At 40.7% G+C, this 19,456-nt stretch overlaps 2 protein-coding genes across 3 annotated transcripts in view; one reads left to right on the forward strand and one right to left on the reverse strand.

The window, feature by feature from the left end:
- CPQ (carboxypeptidase Q) overlaps positions 1 to 17,167 on the forward strand; it is a 355,408-nt gene extending 338,241 nt beyond the window's left edge. The window contains exon 8 of the mRNA XM_042464939.1: positions 16,687 to 17,167. Within this exon, the coding sequence (XP_042320873.1) occupies positions 16,687 to 16,847 (161 nt within the window). The 3' untranslated portion in view covers positions 16,848 to 17,167. The remainder of the gene's footprint in view (positions 1 to 16,686) is intronic.
- The window catches only part of STK3 (serine/threonine kinase 3), an 881,840-nt gene that overhangs the window by 64,670 nt on the left and 797,714 nt on the right, over positions 1 to 19,456 (reverse strand). The window lies entirely within an intron of this gene.

Raw genomic sequence — 19,456 nt, forward strand, 5'->3', positions numbered from 1 at the left:
ACACAGAACTGTACATACAATCTTTTAATTAGGTGGTTCCCTGCCCTCACGGCTTACAATCTAAAAAGACACGACATAAAGGAGAAGGGAGTGGTGGAGGGAAGGGGTGAGGGCCAGCAGTTCTTCTCTACCTCCAAGGCCAGGACACGGCAGATGGACTGGAGGGAGGGGCTTGGCTTCTTAAGGGATGGGTAAAATTCTTCCAGGGAGGCCTGTTGGAGTTAGCCTGCTCTCTAGTAGGTATATACATATAAAATACCATAGCAATACAGGAAATGATTCAATAAACAGGCAACAAAAGAACATCAATAGCAAGTGCAGTTATGCAATGCCTGGGAACTCTTCTCTGAACAGGATGGTCTTTAACTCCGTTTTGAAGCTGGTTAAAGAAGTGATTGGCTCTTGCTCGCGGGGGAAGAAGGTTCCCGGAGTGAGGGCACGAGGAAAAGGGGCGAAACCGAGATGGGGCATAGGAAATCCTGGGCTGGGACAGCCAACTTTGACTACCAGAACGAGGGCCCGAGTGGGATGTGAGGAGAGAGAAGGTCTGATAAATAGGGGGCCAGCCCATGGAGGGCTTTAAACGTCGACAGCAGGAGCTTATACTGAATACGGAAAGGGAGGGGGGCCAGTGAAGGGATGCCAACACAGGAGAGATGTGGTCAGGCGGTGGGCAGATGTGATAATGCGTGCAGCTGAATGCTGGACAGAGATTAAAGGTGGAGGTGAGGAAGAGGAAGCCCCGCCAGGAGGACGTTACAGTAATCAAGTCATGGACCACTAGGGCATGGACCAGGATCTTGGCACTAGATATGGTCAGATTTTGGCAATATTGTATAGAAATAATCTACAAGCATATGTACTTGATGAGAATCAGACCTGGCCCACGTGATGCAGTGCCTTGTTGCATTGGACAATAACATCCAAAATCCACAAAACAGTGATGCCTTTATCGGGCAAGCCTGAGAGCCAATGTGGTGTAGTGCTTGAGCATTCAGCTAGACTCTAGAGACCAGAGTTCATTTCCCACTCCGCCATGAAACTCACTGGGTTATCTTGGGCATGTCACATGCTCTCATCCTCAAAGGAAGTCAATGGCAAACCCTTCTGAACAAATACTGTCAGAGATCCCCTGATAGGATCACCATAAGTCAGAAACTACTTGAAGACAGCAGCATGCACGAACATGTCTACATAGGAGTTTATTACACAGGGATAATTGGAAGTGTGAATGGGGTTATCCTGTGAAAATCGTGCATTGCAATTAAGATTTTCACAAGCGCCGTGATTAAAGTACAATTATCCTGGGGTATACTGTGAAAACTGTGAAAATATTTTCACCCAATGTCACAATCAAAAGTGATTAAAGTGCCATTAACTAGAAAATAACTAGGCAATAAACGCAACAAATCATTCACAGGAAATCCCCTTGAATAATTTGTTGCTGTTATTGCCTGGTTATTCACTTGTTATTCCTGGGATATGAACATTGTGTGTGAAATCTTCTAATGCTTTAATAGTAATTACACAATTTTCATGGGTAAACCCTGTTTAAACTTCCAGTTTTCCCCTATGTGATAAACTCCATGTCACTTTTCATTTTGTTCTTTGTGATTTTTACACCTTGCCTGAGAAGCTGTAAGCTTGCTCATCAGTTTTTGTGCATTTTGTTCTCTTGGATCCGAATACAAGGTATCACTGTTTTGTAAATTTGGATGTTATTTACTTTGCTATATGGTGAAACACGGCTAACCTGAATATGTTTCATTTAGACTGAGAACTCTTAAGACCAAGAATAAAATATCCAACTTTAGATTCTGCTATGGTGCACCAGCAACACACCATATTACAAACTGATAACAACGGCTGCCTCGGGACTGCAGAAATAATTCAGTTTGATACCACTTCAACTAACATGACTCAATGGTATAGGAATTCTGGACATTTTAGCTCTCTCCGTCAGAGAGCTCTGGTGCCACAATAAACTGAGTTCCCAGGACGCCTAGCACTGAGCTGGCAGTTAAAGCGTTCTCAAACTGAATTATTTCTGCAGTGTGTTTTTGGACCTCAGATGTCTTTGGTCACACATGTCCTAGGTTTTATCTTTAAAATGTTGGAGAGTACACTCACTGGAACCATAACACTGCTCCTCTTTTTGTAATATATCTTATCTTTTTTGTCTCTTTACTCATCACAAGCTGACACAATAAACTGTACTCATCCAGGAAGTCAACAAGGGCCCTAACATTTTGGTTTAGATAGATGTTATTGCTCCATATATAATTGTCAGTGCTTGTATGGATTTCCATCAAGCCAAGGTAAATTTAAAAAGTCCACATTAAGCTGATAAATTTCCCAGAATAACAAAGCAACCACCTTTTCTTCCTTTTCCCCAGGTGCCAGCCTGCATGACAATATTACTAAATACTTTTGGTTTCTCATTCCAAGGGGACACTATGCAGTTCAGTTCAGAACCCAAGGGAAATGATCTCTGTGCTGCTGTATGGATGTTGCATCTTATGTCATTGCTGACATGGAAGAGAAGTTGCCGGTCTAATTTAAACAAAAATCAAGAAAAAGGGTTTATCTTTTCAGATTCAATCATGAAAGCATCGGACCTACTGTAACTAATGTGTAAAAAAACCTGTATTTTTCCAAAAACTATCTTTCTTCTAGAAATTTTAGGAATGCCGCTTTTATTAGTTTCAGTTTGCTGATTAATATCTTCCACTTGTGATGTTTATTTCTGCTACTTATATTAATCTCAGGGTGGGGTTTGTCTCTATTCTGGCGTGTCTTATGAGTCATCAGCAAGCAATGGACTCTGTTTATCTGCTAAAAACTTACAATAATTTGTTATATTATTCTGTCAAAAAATCATTGTTTATATGCATTTCTAGCAAACTGGAGTGGTGTTGGGAGGAGGAGGAGGAGGAGGAGAGAAGAAGAAGACAGAAGAAGAAGACGGGCAGAGCAGCAGCAGCAGCAGCCTCTTCCAATGGCCACAAGAGTTATCAACTAGCAACCACCTCAGAGAGAAGTGGCATGCTCACACAAACACAATTGTAAATTTGGGGAGAGATGCTCAGTTTCACCTTATTTTGAGGAGGGTGGATTATGGTGGACCATTTTCATATTCTGCAAGCATTTTGCAAGCCACATTAAAATGTAGTATGTAGCAAAATTTATTAATAAAGAAACAATTCAGAAACCAGTAGAAATTGCCACCATTGCTTTTGTCTGGCCTACTGGGAAGGGTTAGCCCTCTCCGGGTTGCCATAATTCTCTACTAAAAACCGGGACAAATGTAGGACAAAATTGAGCCAAATATAGGACAATTGTAGGATAAATTTAGCCAAAATGTAGGACATTGAAGTCCTTTTTCTTAAATATCTTACATTTTGGGCTAAATTTTATCCTAACATTGTCCTATATTTTGGTCTCATTTTGTCCTACATTTTGTCCCGGTTTTTAGTAGAGAATTATGGCAACGCTACCTCCCCTCCCTTCCCTTCCTCTTCCATATTCCCACCTCCTCCTCTGGGTTAACTGAATGCACAACTATTTTTTTGCATTTCAGTCTCAGTACACCAGATATACTAAGGACAACAGGGGAAAGTGGAAGAAGAAGAGAGAAAACAGGGCATTTAAAAGCAACAGGAAAAAGTGGAACAAGGAAGAATGCCTCTAACAAAATTAGGATGTTAGAATGTTTGCCTTTTTTCCCCCGATCAAAATGTCTCCTAAAAGGAGATAGCATGTATCTTTACTAAACAGAAATCACCCACTGGAGGGTTATTACAACCCTCCCTCCATTTTTGCAGAGGATCCATTCCGCCCCCCCCCCCCCGGTGCAAAAATGAAAAATCACCCCTATTCAAGCCCTATTGGCTTGAATGGAAAACATGCCCCCATGGAAGCATCAGGTGCATGCCATGGGCGTGCACCCCATTTTAATCCCCTGCCTCCTGCTGATAATCAAGGGACGCGGATCCCAGTCCGTGAGAACAGACGACTGTGTTTGGAAACTACGGCCTGTTATAGACGCCAAAATAAAGCTGCTTCGGGTCTCTTTGGAGGTATGCTATTTAAATGATGCAGGGTCCTAAGAGTCCTGAGGTCGCCCAAAGCCACGCTCCATTCCTAAGCACGGAGTTCAGCTTTGGTGCAGCTTCCGGATTCTTAGGATGCATGCATCATTTAAACAGCATACCTCCAAAGGACCCAAAGCAGCTTTATTTTGGCAGTCTGTAAACAGGCCTACATTTCTTTCTGTCTTGAGGATTCTGGGAGTATAGATGATGAAAAAAATACTTCAAATAGATCTGGTTAGTTCTATTGTGTGGCATGGTCATTACGTGGCCGCTGGTAGATTCCCTTCTAGTGGGGCAGTGAATCATCTCTGGATTTGAGTTTGAAATTTAAAGTATGTATTGGATGTACTAAATTTAATCCCCAAAACGATTCAGCACACTAGATATCTCCTTTCGTTCAATAGCAATAGTACTTAACATTTCTATGCTGTTTCATAGTGAACTAAGCACTCTCAAAGCAGTTTACAATCTGTAAACTGATTAAGCTGGATACCCATTTTACCGACCTATGAATGGATGAAAGGCTGAGTCAACCTGGAACCCTGGGATTGAACTCACAATGTTGTGGCTTAAGTACCGACATTTAACCACTGTGCCACCAGGATTCAGACTGCAACCTGGAATGACTTCACTTTCCCACTGCTGTGGAAGCCACCACCTGACACCAGTCATTTACACATGTGTAAATTTTCTGGTAGACTGCCTAGCCTGGTCCAAGCCTTATAATTTATTATTCTCCCTGTGTGTGTGTTGGTGTCTGTGTGTGAGAATGCATGTGCAAATGGAGAAATACATCTGTATCCCAACTATTTAATTTGAGCTCTCTTAGCCATCAAGGCATTTTAAATAATGATGAGAAATTACATCATAAGACTGAGCCATGTGTATGTGCATATGGAAAGAAATACATCTGTATAATAACTATTTATGGAGATGATTCACTAGGCTGAGAGCTGAAACCTGAGTCTCTCTGTTTCAGTGCTGCAGGCACCTCTACAGCAGGAAAAATTGTCCGACCATCTTGTATTTATCTATCTTCCATTCATAACAATCTGAAACACTTCCATTTACTGCCAGTGATATCAAAGTGATCTCAACATCTATATCCCTCTCATATAAATATACATCCCCTCCAACCATACCCAAATGACTAATTTTCTCCTCTTTATTGATTAGCATAATAAAAAATCTCATGGACAGCACAAGATAGAACATGTAACCATTAATTGCTAGTTGAAGTGAAAACATTTTTGCATAGAGATTTACCAACACTCAATTCTCCTTGACTTATACTGAGGAATTAAAGACATTTCTTCATTATTAGAGTTCCTGTTGTTTTTGCATTTTTCACTTTAGGACTAGAAGAAGGAAATGTGTCCATTCAGATGGAATTGGGGCAGTACTATGCTGAATAGAGACTACTGAACACAAATTTAACCCAACTAGTATCTATAACCAAGTTACAAATTATAGTACACCTCTGTTGGAAGTAGATGTGTTCCTAGGCATGTTGGCTGAGATGCTACCGTCACAGGCCATAGTTAAGAAAGTTGTTCGTTAACTGCCTTTGAATCAACCTTGACTCATGGCAATCCTATCAATGAGGGCATTCTCCAAGACCCCCTATTCTCAGGTTCTGCAAGTTCATGGCCTGTGACCTCCCCAACTGAGTCTAGTCATCTGGCATGTGGGCTTTCTCTCCTTCGCTGCCTTCTATCTTGTATTTTCCTAGCCTTTTCCAATGATTCATGCTTTCTCATGATGTGGGCCTAAGCCAACAGCCTCCAATTTAGTCATCTTGGCTTCCAAGGAGAATTTGGGTTGATCGGTTCAAGGACCCCATTGTTTGTCTTTTAGGCATCCATGATATAGTCCGGCCAGTCTTCTCCATCACCGCATCTCAAATAGTTGACTTTCTTTCTATCTGCCTTCTTCACTGTCCAGTTCTTCCATCACAAATTTGAAAAAAAAAATACAAATGCTAATAAATTCTTCAAAAATTAATATTACAGGGACTTCCCAGGTTCAATTTCTCTGCCTTCTTTTTTTTTAAAAAAAGGGAGTATCTTTCATTGTGGATGTGAAAATTATGAAACTTGAAAATTCTAATTAAAGGATACCCAACAGTCGGTTACATTATCTATCTAACCCACTAAACAATACATTGCCTAGAAACTCCAAGCAAAAGGAACATGATTCATATTTTCCATACACAAAGGGATCTTTGTAGCACATTTGAAACTGAGAGCGAGAGTGTTTGTAGTCTAAGCTTTTCGTAGATGATCAATCTTATAGTAGTGTTTAATCTTATTTTCCATATGTCTCTAACCAGAGGCATTACTAGGACTGGTGTCACCCAGTGCAGTAGCTTATGGCATCACATTTCCTTTTTCCTCCTCTCATACCTGACTATGCAGCCTGAGAGCACAGTCTTCCAAGTGATTTTTTGTATAATGTTTCCATAGTGGAGCTTTAAGAGCTTTAAACCTGGTTTGGAGGCTTTTGTGCAGGTTTATTCAAAGTATAAGATTTTGGTAGAACTTGAGGACTGGTGAAACTTGTCTTAGACACACCAGCAACTACAATTATATGCCATTGATAATTGCCCACTTGGATATCTTTCAAATTTGGAAGTGTCATTGAGATGCAGTTTACAATGTTGCACCACCCAATTGTGAGATCATTCATATGAAATGCTTTTCATGTTCCATATCTGGCATTTCAGTTCTTCCAGCCAGAGAACAGCCAGAACACGTTGTGGGTTTTGCTGACGCCTTGACGATGCCTTCAAAAGGAAAGCAGTGCAGACATTATTTTATGTTCTGTAATAGGTGTTGTTGAATGTTTTCTTCATCTGTGCCATTAGTCTTTCAGCTGTCATTCTAATGCTTCCAAATCTGTTTAGGCAGTGGATAGTAAGACAATCACAGCTGGCAAAGTCGCAGAGGGAGCTTCAAATACTCAGCAACATGTTCACCCTGAGCCACTATTTTTGACATTGCAAGGAAGAACTAATTGCTGTACACAGCAAGAAAAATTCACATCCATCTGAAATCTCCCCAGCTGAAAAAACAAGGACTTTTTCAGCTAGTTTTTTTCAGTGTGAATGCAGACAACTTGTTTCTATATGGTTAGACACTGACTGCTGCAGTTAGTGTGAAGATAGGTGGGGGAAAACTGGCCTTCCAAAGATTTTGGCCTACACCTGTTGTGTAGCTATTGTTCTCCCCGATATCGCAGTTGCCAATGGAAACGCTACCATATTTTCCAATCTGCACCATGTAGGGCCACATGTCAGGATGTGCATAACAAATTAAGAATTTACTTAGAGATGACTCAAGACTTTGTGGTGCTGGGGTCAAAAAAACAAAACAGAGATCATTGGGAGGGTTTTCTCTTGGTCCCATTTCCATCCTAGATGATTTGGTGAGGACTCCAGACAGGAACTTCTCAGTGAATGCACTCAGGCTGTGAGGTCTCTGTCCATGGGAGGACTAAGCTGGGCTCCTCTCTGCTCTTTGTTCTGCTGTCAGGTAGCAACCCTTTTATTTGAACAGGCATTTGTGTGACTAACTGCTATACAAAAAAATCTTTTAATAGATTGCTCATGCTGCACTTTTATTGTTAATGTCAAGTTTTTAAATTATTTCATGCTGTTTTAAATATTGATACAGTCGCCCCTTGGAACTCACGGGGGAGGGATCCGTTGCCCATGAGCTTGAATGAGGTGTGTGCATGTGGGTGTGCACCGCGGGCATGCACCCCATTAAGTTATGGCAGTCGCCCCTCGCGGATTTTCAAGTCCATGGATTTCAAGTCTGCGGACTTGGAGAGGTGGACTGTATTTAATAAAGGTGACTTATTTAATTGTTGTTTTTTAAACTTTTTTTCACATTAGTTATATGACTTGAGGGAGTAAAATTTATTTATTTTACTCCTGACTATTTACCTTCTGCATTTCAGTCTGAAAATCTACAAGTGGCTAACCAAGTTATTAAATAGAACACAACTATCAAGGCAAGTGAATGTAGGCACCTTGTAGTAGTCCAGTGTCTGGTGTTACTAAGATGTGAAGTACAGTGGTTAAATTAGAACATGTAAAACTGGTAAAAGGGCTTGAAACTGGTTACTTACTATACAGGTCTTTGCGTAACCTAGTGTCTTCCAAATTTTGGACTATATTCCTCTCACTCCCAACCAGAATGGAAATGGGTTTGAATTCCTTTTGTTTTCTCTCTTTGATCATTTTACTTTAAAATCCACTCATGGGATAAAATTTGTAATGCACAGGTAAGTGTCTACTTATTATGCTTCCTTTAACTATAAGAATGCAAAGAGATCTTGCAGCACTTTGAAACTGACTGAAAGACAGAAGATAGAAGATAGAGCTTTCATAGACTTCAGCCTACTTCTCAAATGCATAATGCATGGAATGTTCTCCAAAGAAATGGGATTGCTACTTACATTTGATGTTCCTGATGTGTAACCTTTACTCCGGACAGGGGCTGCTGTCAGAGCTGAATACGGAGAAACAAATGGTTCCCAGCTGCAAAAGTGCTGCCTACCGATCATCCTATTTATTCTGCTTGTATGCTGAAAATATCATGCACAGCGTAGGCAATAGGATAGGACTCAAAGCAAGAGCGAGCACTGGCAACTTGATGCCATGTAATCTTTGGTTGTCCCTTTGAATAGGATATAGTCACAAAGTTATTGGGGTGAGGGTTTTTGGAGGGAAACTGGAGATGGGAGAGCAAAAACCAATACAGTTGATTTCCCCCCGCAGAACAATGGAGAAAATCGGGGGATTATAAAAAGGCATTTTCCTGGGAAAGTCACATTATCACGGTGAAGATTTTTCAGATGATGTCACAAATCTAAGAGGACTTATCCTGGGAAGAACCAGTATGCTCCAGAACAACAAACCCATTCATGGGGAACTTCACAATGAATCAGTTATTGCTGGAGCATTCCTATTCTTCCTGGGGATAAATCCTCTCAGATCTGATGTGTGTGAAAATCTTTGCCTTCAATCAAGTGACTTTCCTGGGAAAATGTCTTTTTTAATCCCTGATTTTCACCCTTGTGCTAGTCTCCAATGTCTGAAAGTATCACCCTCAAGTCACCTTATCTTTCTTATTATTTATTTTGCATGCCACCTTTCTCCCCGAAAGGGACCAAGATGGCTCACAAATTAAAAACTCTTTAACAAATTTATTGCAATAAACAATGAAAACATTACATAACAACATATCAAATTACAAACATTTAAAACCACAATATACAAACCATGATACTCACCTTGTTTGAGGACATGAAGATTTGCAAACGTCCTTTAAATACATGCTTCTCTATACTAGGTCTGGGGCGGGGGGAGAGACCCGATTCCCATACAGATTTGAGTTCCCTTATCTGAAATGCTTGGGGCCAGAGGTATTTTAGATTTTAATTTTTTAAAAAAAATTCCAAAATACCTCTCTTTGCACTAAATGTACATAATGAGATATCTTGGAGGTGGGGCCCACAAGTCTAAACACCAAAATTAAATTTGATTCCTATACACCTTATAAACACCAGCCTGAATATTATTTCATACCGTGTTTTTTTAATATATTTTGTTATTCATTGTTACATATTGAACTATCACGAAAGTAAAGGTGTCCTTATTCTCAGCCACCCCTTTAAAAAAGTTTTGGGTTCTGGAATATTCAAAATTTGGATAAGGCAGACTCAACTTGTATTAAAGTTTTTTACAAAATCCACACAGCAAGTAAATTCCACCATCTCTGACAGACTGAATGAGCCTTAACTTATAAGTATTTCTTTTAAAGCAGAGAAGAATAAAAATTTGTCTTCTTTCACTTTCTATAATGTTTAGATTTTCCCAGTCACAACTTTTGTCTCATCCCATTTCCTTATCAGATGATGATATTTTTAAAAAAGGTTTGTATTCAATTTGTTGAATGCATTTTGTATGCAAGCTCTTTCCCTGAGTCTACATTTCTCCCTAAATATATATTTTAATATGCGTTTCTATTAATACACACATATTTGCACACATCCTCTTTTGCACTGCATAACCTAGTGAAGTATGAGTACTGAAGGATAATTCTTTTTTTTTTTTTAGCAAATGTGTGTTTTATTGCTTCACATTAAATATTGAATCCAATCACTCAACTCTGTTGATTGCTCTTTGCACAGATTCTGTTTCTTTCGATTACACAAACCACCTCAAATTCAACAGTTTCAACCATGTTGATTTTGTTCTAGTTTCACTATACATTGATGCCAAGAACCTTCAGACAGTAAGAGTTGTTCGACAGTGGAATTCCACTCCTCCTGGGCGTGTGGTGGAGTCTCCTTCTTTGGAGGTCTTTAAACAGAGGCTAGTTGGCCATCTATCGGGTATTGCTTTTGATTGTGAGTTCCTGCATGGCAGATGGGTTGGACTGGATGTCCCTTGTGGTCTCTTCCACCTCGATTCTATTATTTTTCTTCAATGAACCCCCGACATGGAAATTCAGGGTCACCATAAGTTGATAGGCATCATGAAAACACACCACACACAATTTCCAGAATCCCTGCCCTGGGAATTATGGGGACTGTCGTGCAATGTGCGTCTATTCAAAGCTTTGGCAAAAGTTAGATCTTGCCTTTCATTTTTCCTTCACAGTGTGCTGGATCAAACTTAGGTAATGCTCGGGAGTGCTCACCTCAGAGTAATTACTGGACTCAAAAGAGTCATGACTCAACACTATGGAAACATAAATTGCCAGGAGAGAGGAAAAATTAAGAATTTCTCTTGTTAAAGAAATGTATGCCAAGATGTTGCCGATGCTATTGCTATCCTCTTCCTCCTCCATCATCAAATTATTAATTCATTTGTCACCTCCCATTTTGAGAGTTGAGGCAAAATTACAAAAAATATATATATTATATTATATATATAATTTATATATATTCACATGTCTACACAATTTTAAAAGTAATTAAACCTTTCAAACTGAATTCAAACTCCCTCAACCGGAGGGAAAGGAATAGAGACGACTCTCTGCCTTTTCCAGTAAGTTCAGAAAAAGCAATTTGCGCAGTGCCCCTTGGCTTGTGGGTTATTTCTCATTAATAACTTTTGCCACTTTGACTGCCCCTATGTTGTGGCTATATAGGACCCCATTTTCAATCTGTGTGAAATGCTGGAGGGCATACGTGCCTGAGGTCACCCGTGGGTTTAATGCAGAGTGGGGATTCTAGTCCAACGCTCAACCATTACACCATGCTGGCTCTCTGTTGATTCAATAGGTCTACTAAAACAGTGGGAACCTGTCTCTCCCTTGTATTTTTCCACACGCACATACTGTGTACCAACAAAGCTAGCAAAACCTTGCCCTGAATACACATCCCTGGTTGGTATGGGAAAATGTCTAGAATTGTCCTTGTCGGCAGTTGTCCCTCAGTTCAGTCTTTCTCTGCATTTCCCCCTTGTTTTTTCTGCAAACCCTGTTATGCTGTAAAAAACCCTACACCCAGCTTCAGATAGCTATTTTGTGTACAAGATACACAAAAGCAAAAGGCGTGAAACGACCACATGCTCAAATGCTTTCCGTTATACACTGTAAGTACATTGAAGTTTCGGTGCCCCTGCCACAATGAGGGGCAGGCTTTCTGCGAGAAATAGCGATATGCTTTACATTAACAAAACAGGAATCCACCCACAAGGCATGGGACTGTGTCTGCAAGTGCTGAGAAGTGTGTTCTTTGTGCATCCTTCAGAGAGCTTAAAAAAATAAAGCTATGTTGGGGGGGGAGGTTTGTTAGATAGAATGGCCTTGCCCCCGATGAAAAGCATGTTTGTGCTCGCTCTCCGCTCTGTGTGTGTGTCTGTGTGTCGTGTGTGTGTGTGGTGTGTTTGTGTTTAAGCTTTTATGAATGCTCATACCATCACAGTGCAGGAAAAAGATTCAGTTTGTAAACCGTCTTAGAGGCAGCGTATGTTAATCTTTTTCAGGGAAAGCAAGGAAAGGCTCATGATGCCTGAAGACCAAAAACGGACCGGATTCCATTAAGATTCTTGTGTGCTCAGTCAGAAGGTACACTGGAGTGTACATTGCTTGGCAACAGGGCTACCTTTCATGCATCTTATGAAACCAGCTCTGGTGTTTTAATGCACTGGCCATAAATACTTGTTTAGGATTTGGGATGCCCAGACTTTCTTGTTTCAGCCTCTGGGAACCTGACAGGTTTTCTTGGATTGTTTTTTGTTGTTGTGTGCCATCAAGCCATTTCCAGCTTGGGTAAACCCATGGGGTTTTCTTGCCAAGATTTTCAGTGGGATTGTCCTTGCCATCCTACTGATGCTGACAGAGTGACTTGGCCAGTGGGATTACATGGCCCAGTGGGGAATTGAACCCTGGTCTCCAGAGTTTTAACCGAGACTCAAACCACTATTCCATGCGTGGTAAACTAAAGTCAAACCCTTTTGGCTTTGACATGAAACATTATTATACATGAATGTGGGAAAAATTTCACAGAGCCTAGAAGTACTGATGACAAGTATTGTCACTTTTGTAAGTAGTACCCTGCCATCCACCACCCCCCCCCTCATTACCTGGAAACATAATGATATGGAAACTATATAATGACCGTATTTGATATTCTTTGCCTAAGAAATCCTATGAAATTCATGGGGTCGCCTAAATCAACAGGCCACTTGAGAGCACAGGTTTGCATTGAAAATCTCAGGCTTGGGATAGTTGTGGTCTGGCAACCTATGCTGTATGCCTTAAAACTGTGTTACTATTCCACAGCTTACTCAATAGCCCGAAATTTGGACAGATCTACAACCAAGAACATTTGCTTTTTCTTTAGTTTAGAACCACCACTTTCAAAGTCCTAGTATTACAGACATTTGAGGTTTTTGCTGCTGTACCCTCTTCTTATCACAAACATCTCACTTTTTATTTCACATCTAACCAAAACAAAGTTAATATCAGTGGCCATCTTTTTGCAGAGTGGGGGAAATTAACGTTGGAAGTTTGAAGTAGTATGCATGATTTTATAATAACTTGCACTCACTCATCCACCTTGCACATGTCAACTCCCAGCTCTAATTTGATAATGTTTTAATGTATCGTGTCACTGATCGGCTTCCATCAGAACCTGACAACAGGAAATTGTTCAGTTTTGCACTTAAGGATGAACTCATGCTCACCTTTAAATGAACTGTCACCTTCTGTGATTGTTTTCTCAAATGTGTTTTCAGGAATCATTCTCTGTCGGACTGCAAGAAGTATGAATCAACACTTATCTCCCCAGGGTGAGAGATTTGTCCTGCAGTTTTGAGCAGTGGATTCAATCCTAAATTGGTGTCCTTTCAAAAGGACAAAGCTTGTTACAATGACACTAGGCCAGTGTGTCAACACAATGGCCCGAGTGTTCTAATGATGGCATTGCTTCCATTAGTTAAGCCAGGAGGAGGGGCAATTGTCATCCACCACATCCTTCCCACCACATCCTTCTCTCCAATACCAATGTAACAGTCCTCCAGACTCTTTGTACCTGAACCAGGGTTGGGCTGTGATCGGCCGAAACAGGATGCTGCCAGACCAGAAGGAAACTGACCTTTTTGTCTGTGCATATAAGGCCTCTTTTCAGATTCAACTATTTACTACACAATTATAGTACTATTATTCCCTTTAACCGATCATAGCATCATCCTTATTAAAGTCACTGGGGTTTGCAGTTTTAGGGAGGGCAGTATTTTAGAATTCCAGTCCAGAGAGAGAACCATTGGTATCATTGGTGGAAATGTGTAGAGGTTGCGCGGACAGCTCCAGATGAGGAGTGATACCCAGATGGACCCTCCTCTCCCTTTCAAGTTGTCCAGGAAGAGCTACATGTGTGCCCTTCCCCAGGCTTCATCCCATGAGAGAAAAGCCCAGAGACAGGGGGAACAGAAGGAGTGAGCGCACGCTACCCCCCACTGGGTGACACACCATCAGTTTAGTTGATTGCCCACTGCAGAGAGCAACTCTTTTGTCTGCTTCACTACATTACAACACTAAAGAGATTTCATAGATACCCCCCATGTCACTTAACAGTGGAACTTATCGAGTGAACAGGGCCTTAGCGCTGTGTAAATTTACAGCGCTGTACATACAATCTTTTAATTAGGCGGTTCCCTGCCCTCAGGCTTACAATCTAAAAAGACATGAAATAAAAGGAGAAGGGAGTGGTGGAGGGGAAGGGGATGAGGGCCAGCAGTTCTTCTCTACCTCCAAGGCCAGGACCAAGGCAGATGGATTGGAGGGAGGGCTTGGCTTCTTAATGGATGGGTAAACTTCTTCCAGGGAGGCCTGTTGGAGTTAGCCTGCCTCTCTAGTAGGATAATACATATAAAATACATAGCAATACGGAAATGATTCAATAAAACAGGCAACAAAAGAACATCAATAGCAAGTGACAGTTATGCAATGCCTGGGAACTCTTCTCTGAACAGGATGGTCTTTAACTCCGTTTTGAAGCTGGTTAAAGAAGTGATGGCTCTTGCTCGCGGGGGAAGAAGGTTCCAGGAGTGAGGGGCAGCGAGGAAAAGGGGCGAAACCGAGATGGGGCATAGGAAATCCTGGGCTGGGACAGCCAACTTTGACTACCAGAACGGAGGGCCCGAGTGGGAATGTGAGGAGAGAGAAGGTCTGATAAATAAGGAGGGGCCAGCCCATGGAGGGCTTTAAACGTCGACAGCAGGAGCTTATACTGAATACGGAAAGGGAGGGGGAGCCAGTGAAGGGATGCCAACACAGGAGAGATGTGGTCAGAGCGGTGGGCAGATGTGATAATGCGTGCAGCTGAATGCTGGCAGAGATTAAAGGATGGAGGGAGAAGAGGAAGCCCAGCCAGGAGGACGTTACAGTAATCAAGTCATAGACCACTAGGGCATGGACCAGGATCTTGGCACTAGATATGGTCAGATTTTGGCAATATTGTATAGAAATAATCTACAAGCATCTGTACTTGATGAGATCAGACCTGGCCACAGTGATGCAGTGCCTTAGTTGCATTGGACAATAACATCCAAAATCCACAAAACAGTGATGCCTTTATCGGGCAAGCCTGAGAGCCAGTGTGGTGTAGTGCTTTGAGCATTCAGCTAAGACTCTAGAGACCAGAGTTCATTTCCCACTCAGCCATGAAACTCACTGGGTTATCTTGGGCATGTCACATGCTCTCATCCTCAAAGGAAGTCAATAGCAAACCCTTCTGAACAAATACTGTCAAGAGATCCCCATGATAGGATCACCATAAGTCAGAAACTACTTGAAGACAGACAGCATGCACGAACATGTCTAACATAGGAGTTTATTACACAGGGATAATTGGAAGTGTGAATGGGGTTTATCCTGTGAAAATCGTGCATTCGCAATTAAGATTTTCACAAGACGCCGTGATTAAAGTACAATTATCCTGGGGAATATACTGTGAAAACTGTGAAAATATTTTCACACAATGTCACAATCAAAAGTGATTAAAGTGCCATTAACTAGAAATAACTAGGCAATAAACAGCAACAAATCATTCACAGGAAAATCCCGTGAATAATTTGTTGCTGTTTATTGCCTGGTTATTCACTTGTTATTCCTGGGATAATGAACATTGTGTGTGAAAATCTTAATAATGCTTTAATAGTAATTACACAATTTTCATGGGATAAACCCTGTTTAAACTTCCAGTTTTCCCCTATGTGATAAACTCCATTGTCACTTTTCAATTTTTTGTTCTCTTGTTTGATTTTTAACACCTTAGCCTGATGAAGCTTTGAAAGCTTGCATCATGTATTTTGTGCATTTTGCTTGACCGAATAAAGGTATCACTGTTTTGTAAATTTTGGATGTTATTTACTTTGCTATATGGTGAACACGGCTAACCCTGAATATGTTTTCATTTAGACTGAGAACTCTTTAAGACCAAAGAAATAAAATATCCAACTTTAGATTCTGCTATGGTGCACAGCAACACACAATATTACAAACTGATAACAACGGCTGCATCGGGACTGCAGAAATAATTCAGTTTGATACCACTTCAACTAACATGACTCAATGGTATGGAATTCTGGGAACTGTATTTTTGTGAGACATTTAGCTCTCTCCGTCAGAGAGCTCTGGTGCCACAATAAACTGAGTTCCCAGGACAGCCTAGCACTGAGCTGGGGCAGTTAAAGCGTTCTCAAACTGAATTATTTCTGCAGTGTGTTTTGGACCTCAGATGTTCTTTGGTCACACATGTCCTAGGTTTTATCTTTAAAATGTTGGAGAGTACACTCACTGGAACCATAACACTGCTCCCTCTTTTTGTAATTATCTTAATCTTTGTTGTCTCTTTTACTCATACAAAGCTGACACAATAACTGTACTCATCAAGGAAGTCATAAAGGGCCCTAACATTTTGGTTTAGAATAGATGTTATTGCTCCATATATAAATTGTCAGTAGCTTGTATGGATTTCATCAAAGCCAAGGTAAATTTAAAAAGTCAACATTAAGCTGATAAATTTCCCAGAATAACAAAGCAACCACCTTTTCTCCCTTTTTCCACAGGTGCCAGCCTGCATGACGATATTACTAAATACTTTTGGTTTCATCATTCCCAAGGGGACACTATGACAGTTCAGAACCCAAGGGAAATGAATCTCTGTGCTGCTGTATGGACTGTTGCATGTTATGTCATTGCTGACATGGAAGAGAAGTTGCCGGTCTAATTTAAAAACAAAATCAAGAAAAAAGGGTTGATCTTTTCAGATTCAAATCATGAAAGCATCGGACCTACTGTAACTAATGTAGTAAAAAAACCTGTATTTTTTCCAAAAACTATCTTTCTTCTAGAAATTTTAGGAATGCCGCTTTTATTAGTTTCAGTTTGCTGATTAAATATCTTCCACTTGTGATGTTTATTTTCTGCTACTTATATTAAATTCTCAGGGGTGGGGTTTGTCTCTATTCTGCAGTGTCTTATGAGTCATCAGCAAGCAAATGGATCTGTTTATCTGCTAAAAACTTACAATAAATTTGTTATATTATTCTGTCAAAAAATCATTGTTTAATATGCATTTCTAGCAAACTGGAGGTGGTTGGGGAGGAGGAGGAGGAGGAGGAGGAAGAAGAAGAAGAAGAAGAAGAAGAAGAAGAAGAAGAAGAAGCAGCAGCAGCAGCCTATTCCAATGGCCACAAAGAGTTATCAAACTAGCAACCACTCAGAGAAAGTGGCATGCTCATACAAACACAATTGTAAATTTGGGGAGAAGATGCTCAGTTTCACCTTATTTTGAGGAGGGTGGAATTATGGTGGACATCATTTTCATATTCTGCAGCATTTTGCAAAGCCACATTAAAATGTAGTAAAATGTAGCAAAATTTATTAATAAGAAACAATTCAGAAACCAGTAGAAATTGCCACAATTTGCTTTTGTCTGAGCCTACTGGGAAGGGTTTAGCCCTCTCCGGGTTGCCATAATTCTCTACTAAAAACCGGGACAAAATGTAGGACAAAATTGAGACCAAAATATAGGACAATTGTAGGATAAAATTTAGCTCAAAATGTAGGACATTGAAGATTTTTTCTTAAATATCTTACTTTTTGGGCTAAATTTTATCCTACAATTGTCCTATATTTTGGTCTCAATTTTGTCCTACATTTTGTCCCAGTTTTTAGTAGAGAATTATGGCAACCCTACCTCCCCTCCCTTCCCTTCCCTTCCATATTCCCACCTCCTCCTCTGGGTTAACTGAATGCAAACTATTTTTTTGCATTTCAGTCTCAGTACACAGATAATACTAAGGACAACAGGGGAAAGTGGAAGAAGAAGAGAGAAAACAGGGCATTTTAAAAGCAACAGGAAAAAGTGGAACAGGAAGAATGCCTCTAACAAATTAGGATGCTTAGAATGTTTGCCTTTTTTCCCCGATCAAAAATGTCTCCTAAAAGGAGATAAGCATGTATCTTTACTAAACAGAAATCACCCACCTGGAGAGTTATACAACCCTCCCTCCATTTTTGCAGAGGATCCATTCCGCCCCCCCCCCCCCCCCCCCCCCCCCGGTGCAAAAATGAAAAATCACCCATATTCAAGCCCTATTGGCTTGAATGGAAACATGCCCCTATGGAAGCATGCAGGTGCATGCCATGGGCGTGCACCCCATTTTAATCCCCTGCCTCCTGCTGATAATCAAGGGACGCGGATCCCAAGTCCGTGAGAACAGACGACTGTAGTTTGGAAACTACGGCCTGTTATAGACTGCCAAAATAAAGCTGCTTCGGGTCTCTTTGGAGGTATGCTATTTAAATGATGCATGGGTCCTAAGAGTCCTGAGGTCGCGCCAAAGCCACGCTCCATTCCTAAGCACTGGAGTGCAGCTTTGGTGCAGCTTCCGGATTCTTAGGATGCATGCATCATTTAAACAGCATACCTCCAAAGAGACCCAAAGCAGCTTTATTTTGGCAGTCTGTAACAGGCCTACATTTCTTTCTGTCTTGAGGATTCTGGGAGTTATAGATGAAAAAAATAACTTTCAAATAGATCTGGTATGTTCAATATATGTGTGCATGGTCAATTACAGTGGCAGCTGGTAGATTCCATTCTAGTGGGGCAGTGAATCATCTCTGGATTTGAGTTTGAAATTTAAAGTATGTATTGGATGTACTAAATTTAATCCCCAAAACAGATTCAGCACACTAGATATCTCCTTTAACGTTCAATAGCAATAGTACTTAACATTTCTATGCTGTTTCATAGTGAACTAAGCACTCTCAAAGCAGTTTACAATCTGTAAACTGATTAAGCTGGATACCCATTTTACCAACCTATGAATGGATGAAAGGCTGAGTCAACCTGGAACCCTCTGGGATTGAACTCACAATGTTGTGGCTTAAGTACCGGCATTTAACCACTGTGCCACCAGGATTCAGACTGCAACCTGGAATGACTTCACTTTCCCACTGCTGTGGAAGCCACCACCTGACACCAGTCATTTACACATGTGTAAATTTTCCTGGTAGACTGCCTAGCCTTGGTCCAAAGCCTTATAATTTATTATTCTCCCTGTGTGTGTGTTGGTGTCTGTGTGTGAGAATGCATGTGCAAATGGAAGAAAATACATCTGTATCACAACTATTTAAATTTGAGCTCTCTTAGCCATCAAGCATTTTAAATAATGATAGAGAATTACATCATAAGACTGAGCCATGTGTATGTGCATATGGAAGAAAATACATCTGTATCATAACTATTTATGGAGATGATTCACTAGGCTGAGAGCTGAAACCCATGAGTCTCATGTTTCAGTGCTGCAGGCACCTCTACAGCAGGAAAAA

This window comes from Sceloporus undulatus, chromosome 4, assembly GCF_019175285.1.
Source record: "Sceloporus undulatus isolate JIND9_A2432 ecotype Alabama chromosome 4, SceUnd_v1.1, whole genome shotgun sequence".
NCBI classification, from domain to species: domain Eukaryota; kingdom Metazoa; phylum Chordata; class Lepidosauria; order Squamata; family Phrynosomatidae; genus Sceloporus; species Sceloporus undulatus.